We start from the raw sequence: 19,664 nt of genomic DNA on the forward strand, positions 1-19,664 counted from the left end.
TTAACAAAAACAACTTTTGATTACTTTTGATTTAGTATATGTTGAAATTTACATTAACCATGATTCAGTAAATGCTGTAAAAATATTGTTCATTGTTAGTTTGTGTTAACTAATGTTGTTGTAATTTTAACAGATGGAATCTTATTGTAAAGTGTCACCACACGCTGTGTATTAAATGATTTCCTTGATGAAAATATACACCCTTATAAAGGAAAAAATTCCCCCGAAAATCAATTCCAGCGGTGCAAATACCACTTAGATGCACTTAGTTTAAAAGTTCATTTCTGGCACAAGTAAACACCATGATTGTTTAATGTATATCATGGTACTGAATGATTACCATATTCATTTATTATGGTTTTTACATGGTAACCCAAGGTTCTCTACAGAATACCAGTTGCTACCGTGGTATATGTCCAAAATAATATGACATTACCATGTCCAGAAAACCATCATACATGATACTATGTTGCTTTATTTGCTAGTGTAAAAAACTCCCAAGTTTACCTACTGTACATTTGGTTTTATTCACTGAAATATAGGTTGATATTCATACAAAAATGGGACATCTTAGATTACTCTTGCCAAAACCATATTAAATATGGAAATATCTCTCATTATCTGCTTTATTTGCAGTTACAAGTCCTTCCTTCCTAAAGACATGAGAGAACGTATCCAGGACTATCACTTCATCACACGGAAACGTATCCGTTATCGCTTTCGGAAAGTCATCCAGCAGCTCAGCCAGTGCCGAGCCTCAGCACGAGACCTAAAGCTCAAATACCTGATCAGCCTGGAGTCTCTGAACTCGGGCTTCTACACCGAATGCTTCCAGGTCAAAGAGCCCTCAGCCGAGCAGGTCACCATCGTCGTCTCTGCAGACCACGGTATCCAGTGGTGTCGAGAACGACACAAAGACACACAGTCTGAGGTAAGTTTGATTTAACAGCTGAAAGTAAAACAATTTGTATTTCAACATCATGGACACCAAGCTGGTCTCCCAGCCTGACTTGTTGAAAAGTGCCTAAAACCAGACTGGGAGAGCAGCTAAGGTCAGCAAACCAGCTTACCCTGCTTTTTTTTTTTGTTTTTTTTTTGCCTTCTGCAGGGTACTTCCAGAATCTTTCAAATCTCTTGTTTTAGAGTTTGCTCTAGGGGCCATGCGGGTATATAAACCAAGTTTTAATTTAGTGTGATTGAAGAGATTCTGGGAGCAAATCTATTTCAGGAACATGAGTAAATGTTTAAACCATTTTGACTTTACAAACTTTTTGTGAGAGTGTGTTTGTTCTTGGAGCCTGCACTCACTTCAGATGAAACAGAACCGTCTTTAGATTAGGAAGCATTTCTACTGTCAGGCTAGCATTTTAATAAGGGTTTACTAACCCTGTTTGTAGATTTGATGTTTGCAACTCTGAGGAACGGTTTTATTATTGCTTCTAATTTTAGTGCTTGCACTGGTACACTATATTGAAATTCCTTTTACTTTTTATTATAACAGTACTTGCAAGGATGCACTTTATTGGAGTTTGAAAATCTCTCAATGACCTTTGTTAGCACATTTAAAATATTCAAAGTTTTAACCAGCAGAGATTGCGTCATTTTATTATTTACGCACTGAATTGCGATTGATCTTATTTCCTTCATTTATTTGCATACTGAGTTGCGTTTTTTATTATTATTATTATTTTTTTTTTTTTTTTGCATCTATTGTATGGTTGTATTATTTACGTACTGAATTGCGATTTGATCTCCTTTCTTGCATTTATTTTCATACTGAATTGCGATTGGTCTTTTTTTCTTGCATCTATTGCCAATTTAACTGCAAAGATGGTGTTTCATCATGTTTATTCTCGTGCAGAGCCTACAAGAAATCAAGTCACATGCTGATTGTCATGTCAACAGCAAAGCAGCTTTGATGCAAAATTTAAATTTCATACAACCATAACCTAAAAGCTAAACTTAACCTAAAACTTTAACAGTATTCTTTTGCTGCTTTGCAAGCACTTTTTTGTTTCTTCCAGGAAATGCAAATGTATTTTATTAATATTTCTGTACTGGTGTTTTAATGAAAAGAGGATTTTTTTTTTCTCTCTGCTTGTGAAATCTTCCACTCTAATACTTGTATTTTCTCACTAGGACCTGCAGACATATTGTGATTTTGCAGAAGTGGTTGATATCAGTATCAGACAAGCCAGCAAAGAGGGAACCAACACGAGCCGAATAGTCTCAATCAACAGACAGGATGGAAAAATGCTAGTAAGTCTGTAGACTGAACTTTTTTCGATGTTAAAGGGGTAGTTCACCCAAAATTGAAAATTCTCTCATTATTTACAGACCCTCATGATATCTCAGGTGTGTATGACTTTCTTCACCAGAACACATTTGAAGAAAAATAGAAAAATATCTTAGCTCAGTAGGTCCTTTAAAATGCAAGTGAATGGAGATTTCTCTTTTGAAACTCCAAAAATCCCAGACAGTCAACATAAACGTCATCCAGTGGTTAAATGAATGTCTTCTAAAGTGAAACTATCACTTTTGGTGTGAAAAAGATCAATATTTGTATCAAATACTGGAGTGGTGGTGGCATAGTGGGCTAAAGCACATAACTGGTAAAGCACAGTTGCTGGTGCACTCCTCACAGCCATCACCATTGTGTCCTTGAGCAAGGCACTTAACTCCAGGTTGCTGCAGGGGGATTGTCCCTGTAATAAGTGTAATAAGTAAGTCACTTAGGATAAAACCGTCTGCCAAATGCGTAAATGTAAATATTTAGGTACTTTTTAAGGGTGGAGTCCAAGTGGTCTCTCGATTGACGTATTCGTGTTGCCATGATACCAACGTAATCTCACATTCTCCACTCGGTCGAGACATCCAAGTACACAAACACACAATTGTGAGTTAATAAACAGATAATAATAGATCTAAAGCAAAATCAACCAAGATACTGTACAGCATTCCTCCTCACTTGTAAACAGCGCTGCTCTTCTGGCTGTGACGCACGTGCCTCAGTTCTTGCGTGTTTCAAATGCCAGTGCGATTATATCACATGAACGTACCGCTGACCGGAAGCAGGATTTGGAGTTTAAAAAAAGTACTTCAATATTTATCTTTTTCACACCAAAAGTGATCATGTCACTTTAGAAGACATTAATTTAATCACTGGAGTCAGATCGATGACGTTTATGCTGACTGTCTGTGATATTTGGAGCTTCAAAAGAGCTCCATTCACTTGCATTTTAAGGACCTACTGAGCTAAAATATTTGTCTATTTTTCTTCAAATATGTTCTGGTGAAGAAAGTAAGTCATACACACATGGGATATCATGAGGGTGAGTAAATATTGAGAGAACTTTAATTTTTGGGTGAGCTATCCCTCTAAAATTATTTCTCGCTTAATATGTATAGACAACTAAGTAAGCCATTTATAGGTTGATTTCTATGAAAAGAGTAAACACTGGGGCTCTATCAAAACATCACTTTGGTTGTTTGAGCATCCCACATCGCAACATTGGCTCAACCAAACAGAGTTTGGGGTGGGACTATCTGCTTGACTGACCAGTGGCAGATGGGGGAAGTGTTCAGGAAACCTGTTTGAAAACGATCCTTATTTTTGCAATTCCATTTGGTGATGCTAGTGGTACAGAAATTACACATTTCACCTGTAAATTTGTTCAGTTCCTTTGAACTCATTCAGCATTTTGATTTATTTCTGTTGTGATCATCAGTGAGCACAAACAGATCACGCACAAACAATGTTTTGTTTTTAAATCAGGAGCTGGTGTTCTCCACCTCGATAGAGGCGTTGTCATTTGTATCTCTTATCGATGGATACTACAGACTGACCACAGATGGCCACCACTACCTCTGCAAGGATGTTGCCCCACCCCATCTGCTAGAGGCAATTGAGAGCTACTGCCACGGGCCAATATCGTAAGCACAACAGGAAGTACTTACAAGTAACATGCTGTTGAACATAGGTTTCACGTTAAAGAATGCATCCAGAGCCTAATTTCTGGCTCTTATTTCAATTTAGCTGATGCCTTTTATAACTAGAATAAAATGTATATTCATCCAATTCTCAGCAGATTTACATTCCACTGTCTTTTGCAGCCAACCATTATTGTTCTCTTTGTTGTACGTCCACAGAATGGAGTTTGCAATCAGTAAATTACGCAAGGCAGGAAATCAGAGAGGTCTGTATGTGCTACGGTGCAGCCCCAAAGACTTCAACAAATACTTCCTGACTCTTGCAGTTGGGGTATGTTAATAAAAAAAGTCTTACAAAGTGACATTTTAGGTCCATTTTAAATAAATATTTTTACTCTTAATAGCATGTTCATATAATTAAATAAGTTCTGAAGGGCATCTCACAAGTTTGTGACAAGTAAATCTCAATACCACAAATACATTCTCACAGCCTCATAATTTCTTTCCATCAGGCGTATGAGGATGTAGAGTACAAGCACTGTCTGATCACCAGGTCTGAGAGTGGAGACTACAATCTTAGTGGAACCAAAAGGAGTTTCAGAAGCTTGCAAGAACTGCTCAAATGTTACCAAAAGGAAACTGTGAAATCAGACACTGTTATCTTTCAGTTCAGCAGGTGCTGTCCTCCAAAGGCCAAAGGTCAGTATGGCACATATAATTCTGCTCTGTGCAGCATAAATGCACAATTAACATATCATATACTAAATATGAATCAGTTTAAAGACAGTTTTGTTAGATTAACCGAGAAGGCATATTATTGTGAATTTATTATCCTGATTTAATGATCTTTGTTTTATGCTGTGTTCTCAATGTAAATAGAGAAGTCGAGTTTGTTGGTGTGTCGCAGTCATCGGGGTTTGGATGTTCCCCTCTCCTCCTCACTGCAGAGACACAACATCAGTCAAATGGTGTTTCACAAAATCAAGAAAGAAGACCTTGATCTTGTAAGCATCCTGTATTTTCCTCATAGTTTAAGGGAGTCAGGGGATTGTCCCATATTTGTTTTTTTGTTGTTTTTTTATAACTGTGTTGTATGGCGTTCCATATGATGATGTGCTGATTGACATTGTTTCCAGGATGTGAGTCAGGGTCAGGGAACATTCACCATGATCTTTAAAGGGATTCGTAGGGAACAGGGAGACTATGGAGAGACTCATAAGACTGAGGTCATCGTCAAAGTCTTGGACAAGGCACACAGAAATTACTCTGAGGTAAGAAATAGATTACATTTCAGAATAGTTTACCCACAAATGAAAATATCTGTCATCATTTACTCACCCTCATGCCATCCCAGATATGTATGACTTTCTTCAGCAGAACACAAAGATTTTAGAATAATATCTCAGCTCTGTAGGTCCATACAATGCAAGTGAATGGTGATCATACCTTTTGTAGCTCCAAAAATCACATAAAGGAAACATAAATTAATCTATATGATTTCAGTGTTTAAATATATCTCTTCAGAAGCGATATAATAGGTGTGGGTGAGAAACAGAACAATGTTTGAGTACTTTTTTACTCTAAATCTCCACTTTCACTTTTACATCTGAAAGTCACATGTGGTGCCTGTTTAGTTTCACTTTCACATCTGAAAGTGAAAGTGGAGATTTGGAGTAAAAAAGGACATACATTTTGATCTGTTTCTCACTCACACTTATATCGCTTCAGAAAATATGGATTAAAACACTGGAGTCATATGGATTACTTCTGTTTCCTTTGTGATTTTGGAGCTACGAATGTCTGATCATCATTCACTTGCATTGTATAGACCTAAAGGGCTGAAATAATATTCTAAAATCTTTGTGTTCTGCTGAAGAAAGTCAGACACATCTGGGGTGGCATGAGGATGAGCAAATGATGAGAGAATTTTCATTTTTGGGTAAACTATCTGTTTAACCTTTCACTAAATAGCTATAATAAATTTTGCATCATCATCACAAATTTACATAAAATTGTGTATATAAATAAGTATTATTTTTTATTGTATACATTTTATATGTTGAGAACATTGACATTTAAATTCTATTTATTTTAGGTTTGACATTTCTATCTCAGTTTCATCATGAACCCATAGGAGTTTGAAAACCCCCAGTTGGGAAACCCTGATCTTAACTATCCCTTTTCCTTTGAATTAACAGCTGACATGTTGATATGTATAAGAAAAAGTGGTCTGAAAACACTTTAATGGACATTTTAATGTGTTTCTTATGCAACTATATTATTGTTTTTCCTCCAAGTCATTCTTTGAAGCTGCCAGTATGATGAGCCAGCTCACACACAAGCATCTAGTGTTGACGTATGGCATCTGTGTGTGTGGGGAAGAGAGTGAGTAACACGTGACCAAAATGACACGCCTTTCTGGTTTACTTATCTGCGATGCTACCAAATACCTGAGCTTGTTTTTTGTTTTTTTATCTTAGACATCATGGTACAGGAATATGTGAAATTTGGATCTTTAGACACATACCTTAAGAAAAACAAGAACTCCATATCAGTCAATATCCTGTGGAAGCTGGAGGTGGCCAAGCAGCTCGCCTGGGCTATGCTCTTCTTGGTAAGAAACACAACAATTCAGGAATGATTTAAGAGAACAATGTTTTGGGGGGGGTTAGCTGATGGGCTGATGTTTATTTATTTTTACACCCAGGAGGAGAAGAATCTGGCTCATGGGAATGTTTGTGCGAAAAATATCCTTTTGATAAGAGAGGAGGACAGAACATTGGGAAACCTTCCTTTCATCAAACTAAGTGACCCTGGCATCAGCATCACAGTGCTGCCCCGAGAGAGTGAGTAAAGGGTGTGAATGCTGTTAGGAACTTGTGTGAATCTCCAGCTGTTTTATTTGTACTACCATGTGAAATGTTTGACCAGTCGTGTGTGCGTGCGTGTGCATGTGTGTGTTTGTGCGTGCATTTGTGCAATTTTTAATGAAAAGAAACAAAGGTTTCATTCATTTTGAGTCAAAAGTAGTCAAACTACATAACTTCTATTTTTATTGATGTCATATTGTGGGATGCATGTTAAATGACTGCTAAGAGGGAAAATGACTGCTATTACCTCAAAGCTGAAGACAAAATACCTCAATATGCTTCAAACCAAATTTAAACAATCAGAGATGAACAAGAATAATCCAAACTATATAGGTTAAGTTTGTCAAGACAAACTTTGATGTTGGCTTGACAATGCCTTGTCTAAAAGTTTTAGTTTAACACTATTTAAAAAAAAAAAAAAGTTTGAATGTAACAGACAGAAAGGAAGGAAGGAAGATAAGGCAAGAAATTGAGAGAGAGAGACAGTTGAAGCAGATTAAAGGCCTTGTTTACATTTTTTGACAGTTGGAGTTTGAATAGTCTTGGCCCATTTGAACATTACGTTAATGTAGTTCAATGGGATTTTGGGGATTTTTGATCACCCGCTGTGCGAAAACCTTCATTTTTATCATTTAGAACAATCATAGCAATACCCGAGTCAGAACTTGCCTGAAGATCAGTGCTAATTTTGGTGGATGTTGCTTGAAAGCTCAAGGAGGAGTTACAGTTAGAAATGTTGGTCTTGGTTTTAGGGATTTTGGGGGGAAAAACAAACTAAACAATGTCTGTAGAATAACAGTATGTTGGCATGACAAAGTATGTTTTTAAAGCGGAGATACCTATGAAGTAGAATGTAAATCCATGAAATTACTAGTTGGAATTATTTGAGCACAATTTACTCTACCAGTGCCTTGACCAGTAGAGGGCAGAATTTCCCATGTTAAAGTGTGAAGGTTTGTTGCTATGGTACAAATACAGTCTCATTTGAGAATAGATTATGATTTTTTTATATATATATTATCAAAATATTGGCCTTTAAGTTTGCCAGTAAGTCTTTTTGTCCTTTGGCACTAAACTGTAAATGTTCTCCTAGTTCTTGTGGAGCGAATCCCCTGGGTGCCCCCTGAATGCGTCCTAGACCCCAAAAACCTCAGTCTTGCCACAGACAAGTGGAGCTTTGGTACAACTTTATGGGAGATATGCAGCGGAGGGGAAAAGCCACTCGCCAATATGGACAATTCCAAGGTAGGACAATACCTAGAATCTGCGTCCTCAGTATATGATACATATAAATGCCAACAAAAACTGTTTGAAGGTAGAAATTGCATTAATGAAAGAACCATAACATCACATTGTAATGTAAGTGATTTAATCCCATCCATAGTCTTGCAAATTCATCTTTGTTGTAATTTGGAATTACTATCAAAAATCTTCAAAGTCTTTACTTTTTGAAGAGCAATTTTTATGTTCCTCTTTTTAGAAACAATTATTTTATGAAAACCGCCATCAACTTCACGCTCCCAAGTGGACTGAGCTCGCTAACCTGATCAACAGTTGCATGGACTATGAGCCAACATTCAGACCTTCATTCAGAGCTGTTATACGAGACCTCAACAGTCTTTTCTGTCCAGGTTAATCACACACACACAGATATACACACTGGCATTTTGACATGTCTCACCTTATTTTCGCTTTTTAACTCATTGATTAAATGCGTTGTCAGATTATGAGATTGTGAAGGAGAGTGACATACTGCCCAGCAGAGCAGCAGCATCTGGTTTCAGTACTGGAGTGTTTGAGAATGAGGAGCCAGTGCAGTTTGAGGAGAGACATCTCATTTTCCTGCAGCAGCTGGGCAAGGTAGATAAGAATACTTTTTGAATAACTTCAGAGACCGAAGTGGTGGGACGAAGAGATATTCATATTGCAGTATTTTGAAATGGTTGGTCTGTGTGCAAAAGTCTAGTTACAGAAGTATTTGGTAGTTTTGTGTTTGTTTGTTTTAGTTTGCAGCATAAGCATCAGGTTTTAAAGATTTTGTATCAAGTTACAATTAGTTAAAAAAAAAAAAACTGCATTCTGTTCCATTCCATCATTTGTGCTCAATCTAGCAGGTACACTTGTCATCCCTACCCTGTAGGACAACCTTTTATACTGTTTTAAACATTTTAAAAATTTCTGTTTAATTGCTTTATGTTCCAAATTTGAATTTGTGTAGCACTTAATTTCTACATTAAATAATGATGATGATCCATGTTATTCTTGAGGTCAGTGGTGACCACATACTTTACCAAATATAACAACATTTCTTTAAACTCTGAAAAACATTACAACATGATAGCTTTATAAAATGGCAGCATTGCTCTTTCAAGTATTTATTGCTTATTTAGTGAAAAGCTTTCATAAAAATGCCTAAAGAAAAATTCTGAAGTGTGCCACCCATCACTTATCTAACCACAGTAATCATCTCTTGTTTGTAGGGAAATTTTGGCAGTGTGGAAATGTGCAGGTATGATCCCCTGCAGGACAACACTGGTGAGGTAGTGGCAGTGAAAAAATTGCAACACAGCACCACTGAGCACATCCGGGACTTTGAGCGGGAAATTGAGATCCTCAAATCCCTTCAGCATGAGAACATTGTGAAATATAAGGGCGTGTGCTACGGTGCAGGTACTGGAAGTTGCACTTTACAGTTTCATCATACACTGTAAACCCACATAGAATCTGTTTCCACAGATTTCTACAGAATTTGCATGCCTGCCAATCACAAACTTTTTACCACACTCTTATTATATTGTGGTGATTTTAATTCCTTGAGGAAACTGTTTTATTCAGTTAACCATTTTGAAAGGATTTTTAACAAAGTCAGACCAGATTTAGTTTTACAAAGTTTAAAAAATATATTGTTTTTAAAAACATTATAGGTCTTTTATCATTGTACCTTTTATTACATTTGAACTAGGTTTCCGCCATTAAAATAGTCATGGAAGCTGGCACGGTCTTAAATCACAAACAAACACATACTCTGCTCCTTGTGTGTTCACAATGAGAAATGCATTCGGGTATATACACAGTGGCCCTAAAAAGTATTTGGATGCTTAAGCTGAACTTAAAAATGCATGAATTCCTTTGCATTTGAGAACAAAACATCAAACCAATTTGCATTTATTGTAAAGAAAGATAACAAATGCACACTTTTCAAGCAGAACATTTGACAAAAAGAAGCTTGTTACATTTTTTAATTGTAAAACAACAGATCTATGGTTTAAAATTAAGACAAAAAATTATTTAAACACTTGATAATAGCTTTGTAACAAGTTCTTTGGGCAATGGAGGAGACAGGAGGCAACGAAGCAGTGCAGGCAAGGTTTTTTATTTCCTTCCACCTCAGGTTCATGGTATTTTAATAGTCTTTTCACTCAATCAGGTCACACAAATATCCTTTTCTGGAACACACAGCCAGATCATCAGTAAGTGTCAAGCTCATACTCTCTCTGTCTCTCTCCTTCTGTGGTGAGCTGGTGGCCTTTAAGTCTACCTCCGCCATCACTATAACAAGAGACGGGTGTTTGAGATAATTACAACCCAGGTGACGAGCCTTAACGCTCTCCCGCAGACAGACACACTACCCCCATCCCCACATATCCCTACCGCCCGATAAATGATAGAGAATCAACAAATTTCTGGAAAAGCTGTGGCGAAAGTCTCCTCCAGGTTTCAGTCACCAAAGCTTTCGGTTCATCCACACTAGAACATGATGATCTGGCATTTTCTTCATTGGTGCTCTTGCCACATAAGCCAAAAAACAAAATCTTCCATCCTCCACAATTGGGTATATTACAAAAAAGTTCAAAGATGAAGGACTTGTGGATGAGAACAGAAAGCGCACAGTCAGATCCAGAAAGACAACCAGCAGAATGGACTGGATAATTGTGAGTAAAATCAAGAGAAACAGTTGCGGATTGCCTCAAACATCAATGAGAATTACCAGATTTAACTTCGTTCACTGACCATTCAAAACAGGATCAATGATTATGGGCACATAGGTATGCGGCGAAAACCGTTCATTACCTTCAAGAATAAGAAAGCCAGGATGAAATTGGCAAAATAACATGCGCAGAAAGACAGCAGCTTTTGGAGAACTGTCTTATCACATGACTCCAGATTGAACCTGCATGGATCTGATGGCAAAATGAGTATTTGTGTGGAGAAAGGCAGGGGAAGAATTCTAGCCACACTGCACTAAGGGTACTGGAAAGCACAAGGTCGAAACTTCAGAGTCTGGGGCTGTTTCTCTTACAGTGGTGTCAATCAGCTTGTGTTCATTGGTGGAAACATGAACTCTGAAGTGTACAGAGAAATCTGGATGCAAACTTACAGAAATCAGTGAAGAGTTTAAGACACATGTGGCTCTTTCAAAGAATACTTAGCAAAAAAAGAAAGGAATATTAAGGTCCTAGAATGGCCCTACCAGAGCCCAGACCTAAACCCTAAAGAGCACCTATGGGACGCAATGGAGAAGAAAATGTCAGATCGTCATGTTCTAGTGTGGATGAACCGAAAGCTTTGGTGGCTGAAACCTGGAGGAGGCTTTCACCGCTACTTTTACAGAAACTTGCTGATACTCTGCCCAGACGTTGCCAAGAAGTTCTGCGAACGAACCGATTACAAACCAAAATACTTGTAATCTTTAATGAAGCCATTATCAAGTGTCCAAATAACTTTTTGCCTTAATTTTAAACCATATAGCTTTTGTTTTATAATTTAAAATGTAGCAAGCTTCTTTTTGTCAAATGTTCTGCTTGAAAAGTGTGCTTATGTTATCTTTCTTTACAATAAATGCAAATTGGTTTGATGTTTTGTTCTCAAATGCAAAGGAATTTATGCATTTTTAAATTCAGCTTAAGCATCCAAATACTTTTCGGGGCCATTGTGTATGGGGAGCATTCTAGTGATAGACATATATTAATGGCCAGGCTGATTAAACAGTTGATATTTGGCCATTTTGCGATTATCGGCATTGCTGCTAACTGCGTTTGCCATTTGACAGAAGTGTTAACTTTCCTTTGTGTCAGTTTAAAAAATCTACCAATAAGTGTTTTTCACTTTTAAAAAAAATTGTGTACATTTGATTTGCTTTTGTTAAAATGTAATGTTAATTGGAATTTATATCGACCATCCTGCTCTCTAGATATCGGTATCAGCATCGGCCATTGAAAAACTAGTGCATTGATGTTTTAAATGTATTCCTGGGAAATAATATTATTTTAGTAAGATGTATTAACCCAAAATAATGTAATTGTAACAATTGAACATCAGTAACTGTAATCTGAGTACAAGAGTTTGCGTTACACTACTTCTTTATTTAAACCTAATTTGATTACATACTCTGCTAACAATGAGAAATGCAGGTGTAATTGGCAAATTATATGTCAACAATACTGGTTCCACTACTAGGCTTGATTGCTTTCATACAAAAAAAAGTCTGACTCTGATCCACACCAAAAGCTCTAGTGTGAAAGTGTTCGTAAAGGAATAGTTCACCCAAAAATGAAAATTCTCTCATCATTTACTCACTCTCATGCTATCCCAGATGTGCATTACTTTCTTTATTCTGCTGAACACAAACAAAGATTATTAGAAGAATATTTCAGCTCTGTAGGTCCATACAATGCAAGTGAATGGGTGCCCAAATTACTCCAAAATCCACATAAGGGCAACATAAAAGTACTCCAGGCGACTGGTGGTGAAGTCCATATATTCTGAAGTGATATTATAGGGTTGTGTGAAACGGATCAATATTTAAGCCTTTTTCCTTCACTTTCTCTTTCTCCTCCTGTTTTTGGTGATTCACATTCTTCGTGTATATCGCCCCCTACTGGGCAGGGAGGAGAATTTATGACAAAAATGTACTTAAATATTGATCTGTTTCTCACCCACGCCTATCATATCGCTTCTGAGGAAATGGGTTTAACCACCAGAGTCGTCTGGAGTACTTTTATGTTCCCCTTATGTGGATTTTGGAGCTTAAAAATTTTGGCACCCATTTACTTGCATTGTAAGGACCTACAGAGCTGAGATATTCTTCTAAATATCTTCATTTGTCTTCAGCAGTTGAAAGAAGCCATACACATCTGGGATGACATGAGGGTGAGTGAATGATGAGAGAATTTTCATTTTTGGGTGAACTAACCCTTTAATCTAAACCGGTGCAGAATTTCATAGATTTTCCGCAATCAGTGCAAAAAATATTAAAAAGGATACAGTTTCTGTGTGTTTCTAGTCATCAAGTATGCTGCATTTTTTAGAACAGGGTTCACACTGTCATGGCAAACCTGGAAATATCAAGGAATTTTGTGTTATTGAGTGTTAATTGTGACAAAAACGTAAAAGTCAGAAATTTCGATTGCCAATATTCATTTTCTAGTTATCCTCTGCTCTACAGTGTTTCTTCAGCCAGATATTACTCTACAGAAGAGTAAAACTTGCTTGCAAGCCATAGTGGTCACAGATTTATGAGAGTACTGAATCAAAGTAATGATTCAGTTCCATAAATCAGTCTAACAGATTTACAAATTGGTCTGAGTGATTCATTAGTGATTCGGTCTGAATGTGAATTATTTTTGAAATTCTTATCGAGGTATTACACAACTTGAAAAGTCATCAAAGTTTATTGGTCAAAAAGTGTTGGAACCCAGTAAGAAATACAGTAGATCTTCTAAATTAATCTAAAGGCTGGTCGAAAGGGAAAATTCTTGTTCATTCTTGTGCATTCTTGTTTCCTCAGGAAAGAGAAACCTTCGGCTGATTATGGAGTACCTACCATACGGCAGTCTACGAGACTATCTCAACAAGAATAGAGACAGGATTGACCACATGAAACTTGTGCATTATGCCTCTCAAATATGCAAGGTAATGAGGACTATTCCTTCTGTAGTAATGTTAGTGTGAGTCTATCAGCTCTAATAATTTTGATATGTAAGCCTCTTATTTCTCTTCAGTATTTCTTTACTGTCCAAACATGCATGCTTTAAGGGTTGTCAAGATACCAACATTTCTGTAGTCAATTTTAGTACCAGTTCACAATTCCATTTGAGATACCAAAGCAAAACTATTATGCTGAGCATCCTGACCAGCCTAACATGGCAAGATTGACTCAACCAGTAGTGTGAGTTTAGGGCGGAACTATTTGTTTGAGTGTGCAGGGGATCATCTATCTACCGTTAAGGACATTGAAAAGCTTAACCATGTCATTTGTGTACTACTAATAAAATGTGTGGTAAAGGCAGAAAATCTCAAGCTTCAGACTAGCCTACAAGACTCAAAAGCCAACTCAATTTCTGGTCTTCCTGGAGATTACTGTCATTTTCATAATAGGTACAGACAAATATTTTCGTAGCGGTAACAGCACAGAATTGAGTCTGTATTACATTTTTTATAAATGTTATACTTGCACATTTTTAATTTAGCATTGACTTGGTACCAAACAATGTTCGACACGTTACTAAAAGAGATCACTGCAGATTACGAATTACTTCTCTAGATTGTATTCAGATTACACCATTCATTACTTCATGGGAAAAGTAAACACATTACTAGTAACTTTTTTCTAAAACAGTATTTCCTCTTCGTCTATAATGACTCGTTATGGGGTGCATTCATGTTTTAAATATATTCTTGAGAATATTGCTTGTTGAGCTCGTTGCCATGGAGACATAGCGTGTGTGGAGGCTTCACGCCATCCACTGTGGCATCCACGCTCAACTAACCACATAATAGTGACCACGAGGAGGTTACCCCATGTGACTCTACCTTCCCTAGCAACCAGGCCAATTTGGTTGCTTAGGAGACCTGGCTGGAGTCACTCAGCACACCCTGGGATTCGAACTAGCGAACTCCAGGGGTGGTAGCCAGCGTCTTTACCACTGAGCTACCCAGGCCCCCAACACTGCTTTTTTAATTAAAGTGAGTCACTTTACACCCAACAATGGTACCATGGTACCACTAGTTTTTACATCCCAACATGCTTTCTTCTTTTCCATTTTTCCATTTCCACTTTGCATTGAATTTCCATGTTGAACATCCTGAAATATCCACGCGTGTCTCTACAGGGCATGGAATACCTTGCTACGAAGCGTTACATTCACAGAGACCTGGCCACACGAAACATCCTAGTGGAGAGCGAGTTCCGGGTGAAGATTGGTGACTTTGGCCTGACTAAGGTCTTGCCTCAGGGCAAAGAATACTACAAGGTTAAAGAACCTGGGGAGAGTCCAATATTCTGGTAAGTTTTATCTAGCCCCTCTGCACTAAATTAACTTTGACTTAAAGCTGAAATGTGTAATTTATGTGCCACTAGCATCACTAAACGGAATTGCAAATATAAACATTGTTTTCAAACAGCTTATTCGAACACTCCCCCCATCTACTGTTGATCAAACAAACAAACAGATAGTCCTGCCACAAACTCACGCCATTGGTTTTGCCATTGGCCATTGGTTGGACGGGCCGCTCAAAACAAACAGATAAAAACTTTTAGCACTAAAGAGACAGCAATCAACCTACGAATGGTTTATTTGTAGTTGTGTCTGCATATTAAGCTGGGATAGGAGTATGTATTTTAACATAGGAAGTGTTACACACTTCATCTTTAGAAAATCCTGTTTTGTTTGAATTTGGTGTGTAGACAATTATAACCAGATCAACGTGTATAAAGAAGGGCTCAAATACTTTAAGACTCTACATTTTTAGCCAGATTTTCAGAGTAATAGGGTTTGTATTGCTGCACACCTTTGGACTCACATGAGTCAATTCATGAGGAGTTAAGAAAAATAGATGCATGACAAGCAGTTGAATTGTTATACATTTTGACAGGTATGCGCCCGAGTCCCTTACTGAGAGCAAGTTCTCAGTAGCATCAGACATCTGGAGTTTTGGAGTGGTTCTGTATGAGCTCTTTACATACAGCGACAAGCTCTGTAGCCCACCTACAGTATGTATTACAGCTTGCTTAATTGTCATTTCTTTTTTTTTCCTGTATATTTGAATTCCTTGCACCTGTAATTGTCATGTAAAACTGACAAACATTTAAAGTTGCTGTAAGAATGTATTTGAATTGCTCTGGTTGTGTAAATCACATAAGGCATGGCCACAAATCTTGTCAATGCCACCTTTTAAAAATGTGTCAATTTCTGATAGAATTGCTGCTGATGAGTGCCTTATACCCATCCATTATTTTGTTCTGCTCAGGTTTTCTTGCGTATGATGGGAGGTGACAAGCAGGGACAGACCATAGTCTATCATCTCATCGAGCTGTTGAAAAGAGGAAACCGTTTACCTCAACCTGTGGGCTGTCCATCAGAGGTACCACATATCAATCCCCTCAAATCCCCTCAGAATCATTTAATAACAATGAACATAGCCATGAATGGACTGGCTGTTCAGAGCTGGTTAATCTCTAATCTTATTAGCTCGCTTCTGTACAGCATAGTGTTTTATAAACATTTTTGCTAGTTGCAAAATTGGTGGAACTGCAGTGCGTTGAACATGGATAGGGGAAAATGGAGTGGCAGATGCCATGCGTTAGGCCCCATGGGAGTTTTGGGCCCCTGGGCTTCAGCCTGTGTAAGCCTGTGCATTAATGTGCCCCTGCCGAGAGTAGTTTCTGTTTTAACAGAGCTGATTTCCTATGAATGTATCATATTTACTTTTGTTTCAGATGATCAGGTTTTAATATTTTACAATTTTAGACATTTATACACTCAAAATCTCCAATCTGAAACATTGTTAAATATCAGGGGAAAATGTATGAAAAACTAGTTTATTTTATAATTATTTTTATTTATTTTATTTTATTTATTTTTGTTTTAAAATGTCTTTAACATGCATAGGAGATTTTGCGATTGATTGCTTGGTATGTTTTGTTTATACTGATACAGATTACTTAATTACTTTTATACAGAAAACTTTTATGTATGTTGATTTAAATGCGCTCATTTGTCTTGATTCGTTTTTGATTCTCCTATTGTTTTCCCATCCTGTAATGGGTCCCCACCTTTTTTCATGGTTGTTTTTTTTTTTTTTTTTTTCAGCTTAACTTCTATGACCTAAATTATTCACTTGAAGTACCCCCTGATATTTTAAGAAATGTTAGTCTTTCAAAACATAATTAATTGTACTACTTTACACTGCATTTTTCATATTATTGTTATACTTATCCGTATTACATTTACGATTGTTTTTCTTATAATATTTATACTATTTATTTTATTTAATTCACCATTGGCATTCAAATCTGAGATTTGACTACAAATAATCATGCGTCACATCTGAATAATCATTATCTGTCACAACCGTAACAGTTGTCAAATATTCAACGGAAAAAGTTTGTATTTAAATTTATTTTTATTTTTTACGATTTAAATAATTAAAAACTTTTTATAGAAGTAACAAAGCAGGGGCGTAGCAACCATTACAACCTGGGGTGGGGAACATGTACCCCTTACTTCTGAAAATATTTTTAGGAAATAAAACCTTATATTTATATTTTAGGAAATTATACATTGTATTTGAAGAGTTTCAGCCATCATACAAGGACATAGTAGCAGGCTGCATAAAACGACAGCTTTAAGACCCAGCAGATGTCTCTACCAACTGGTCTGTTCCGCAGTGAACTTAACCTATGCAAAAGTAGTAAACAGTAATCTACAACAGCCAGAGCCCACTGCCTTTTCCCAACTACAGGGCAATGTTAGGATTATGACTCCAACATTACTTTTAAAACATGATTGCAACTTTTATTTTAGAACATGATTGCGTTGCTGATAATGAAAGTAACTGTTACAGCGTAACTTTGTATGGAATGTACTTTTCAGTAAAGGTGCAGTTTTGTCACCGTCATAGGGTTTTGCAAATCCCCATTTGGGAAATCCTGCTATAATTTATAATGGTGTAAATACAGTCTCTTCTCATTTAATGTAATATAAGATAAAGTGAAAATGTATTAAATACTGATGCAAAAATAATTCTTCATCAATTCCTGACAGTTGTGCTTCAGAACATATAGGCAGGAGTGGTAAATATTGACTTTAACTCTTTTAGATGTGCGAGATCATGCAGGAATGCTGGGACAACGATCCTAGTCTTCGGCCAACCTTCAAGGAGCTCGCCCTCCGCGTGGACTTGATTCGGGACGGCAGCGATTCAGACAGATACACTCATGTGCCTGCATTTTAAGAGAGAAGCTTCACTCTGTGTTCAGCTGCCACACAGATTGCCAGCCCTGGCCCCCCGGACCTTCTTCTTAAAACTTTTCATTGTGCCATTGCGGCAGATCTAACCGTTCAGATTTAAGCACCTCATCTCCTGTCAGAACAGTTAAGTTCATTTATATCAAGAATGTTTTAGTTGTATTCTTTTTTGGCTTCGCTAGCAGTGCTGGCATGCATCGATCTACCGACAATGGTATAAATGGATTTTAAGAAATGCAAGAACTGTGCATTTTTACATCCACATGTTTGTATGTACATAAAGATGATTTTATAATTTTATAAAAATAAAACATGAATGCACTTCTCACAATATATGAACTGTTTGAAAGCAGTGCAATGTAAATGAAGAATTTAAAAAAATATATCATTGTTTATTGTTTGTTGTAATGCAGGTGGTGTCTGATTAAAAAGATATACAAGATCTTGCTGTTGTAAGACAAAGTCTTTCTACTTTTAATAAGTAATGAAGTCTGCTCATGCATTTAAAAGTCATTGTTTTAGCCCAAAAGTAGTAGCTGTTAACAAGCCATTTCCCACTGCTATTTTTATCCATTATCCTCTAGCAATGGACATACAATGCTTGACAGTCTGTCATGCAGACTACTGAAATGCATCTCTTTCAGCCATACCTTATACTTGCATAACTCTTCAGGGTATTCTGTGGTAGGAATGTTGCAATTCATTTCCTTTTCCTTTGGCCAAAATCAAACATCCTTTGTATTTACTGGATAGGATGTATCACTGATATTTGTATAGGGTAAAAAGGATGTTCTGATAAAGCAACATGCTGTGTTGGTATTCAGAAATGTCAACCCATCTGAGCTTTGGAATGGCAACAGTGGGGTATGTCAAACAGACATGACATTATCCTCTTACAACTAGCTGGTACCAGTTTCCACCTCACAGACTGTCCCACTAAATCTGGCACCCTGTCATTGCACCATATTTAATAATTGAGTTTCCAAAATTAAACTGATCCAAGTATACTATGGCTAGTCGCCAAACATACAGCTTTGCTTTGTCTTATTGTTTACTGAAATGTAAACAATCTCAGCCATTTTCCCTCAGTGCATGGAAGTGGAGCTGGCTTTTGAGTTGTTGCATTACTTTTATTTATGGCATTCACATAATTTTTTTAATAACTTAAACAGATGTTTAAGTGAATTATGTGTGCATGCATTTGCATCTATATTAGATGTTTGGTGCCTAACAAGCATTCAGCTTACTGCACACTGTCAAAATGGACCATTTCCCTGGAGAAATAATGGCACTTTGTTCAAAAGCACATGAGATGCCAATTAATACATCCCTACCCAGTTTTGAACATGGAAACTTTTTTTATTTTATTTTTTAAAGCTAAGATTAGGCCATCACTATCTACACACAATTGTTTACATTTGAACAGTTACAATTTACTACACTGTTATGTTTTTTGGAACATTTGCAACATCATGTTCCTCAGAGTTCTTGCTTATTACGTTTAGAATAAATGAGCATGAGAATGTACACCCACCGACCACTTTATTAGGTACAGTATATCTAATACTGGGTAGGACCCCTCTTTGCCCCCTGAATGGCCTGAATTCTTCTTGGC

The 19,664-nt window shown here is 37.0% G+C and overlaps 1 protein-coding gene across 1 annotated transcript in view; it reads left to right on the forward strand.

The window, feature by feature from the left end:
• The window catches only part of LOC127438542 (tyrosine-protein kinase JAK2-like), a 37,946-nt gene extending 19,455 nt beyond the window's left edge, over positions 1-18,491 (forward strand). The window contains exons 6-24 of the mRNA XM_051694188.1: positions 637-931; positions 2,140-2,259; positions 3,776-3,933; positions 4,150-4,261; positions 4,443-4,629; positions 4,810-4,934; positions 5,067-5,201; positions 6,228-6,315; positions 6,411-6,544; positions 6,638-6,776; positions 7,894-8,045; positions 8,281-8,431; positions 8,524-8,660; positions 9,281-9,470; positions 13,588-13,712; positions 14,912-15,084; positions 15,675-15,792; positions 16,050-16,163; positions 17,901-18,491. Coding sequence (XP_051550148.1) covers positions 637-931; positions 2,140-2,259; positions 3,776-3,933; positions 4,150-4,261; positions 4,443-4,629; positions 4,810-4,934; positions 5,067-5,201; positions 6,228-6,315; positions 6,411-6,544; positions 6,638-6,776; positions 7,894-8,045; positions 8,281-8,431; positions 8,524-8,660; positions 9,281-9,470; positions 13,588-13,712; positions 14,912-15,084; positions 15,675-15,792; positions 16,050-16,163; positions 17,901-18,035 — 2,788 coding nt within the window. The 3' untranslated portion in view covers positions 18,036-18,491. The remainder of the gene's footprint in view (positions 1-636; positions 932-2,139; positions 2,260-3,775; positions 3,934-4,149; positions 4,262-4,442; positions 4,630-4,809; positions 4,935-5,066; positions 5,202-6,227; positions 6,316-6,410; positions 6,545-6,637; positions 6,777-7,893; positions 8,046-8,280; positions 8,432-8,523; positions 8,661-9,280; positions 9,471-13,587; positions 13,713-14,911; positions 15,085-15,674; positions 15,793-16,049; positions 16,164-17,900) is intronic.
• The last annotated feature ends 1,173 nt before the right edge of the window (positions 18,492-19,664 follow it).

This window comes from Myxocyprinus asiaticus, chromosome 4 (genome assembly GCF_019703515.2).
Source record: "Myxocyprinus asiaticus isolate MX2 ecotype Aquarium Trade chromosome 4, UBuf_Myxa_2, whole genome shotgun sequence".
In the NCBI taxonomy this organism is placed as follows: Eukaryota; Metazoa; Chordata; class Actinopteri; order Cypriniformes; family Catostomidae; genus Myxocyprinus; species Myxocyprinus asiaticus.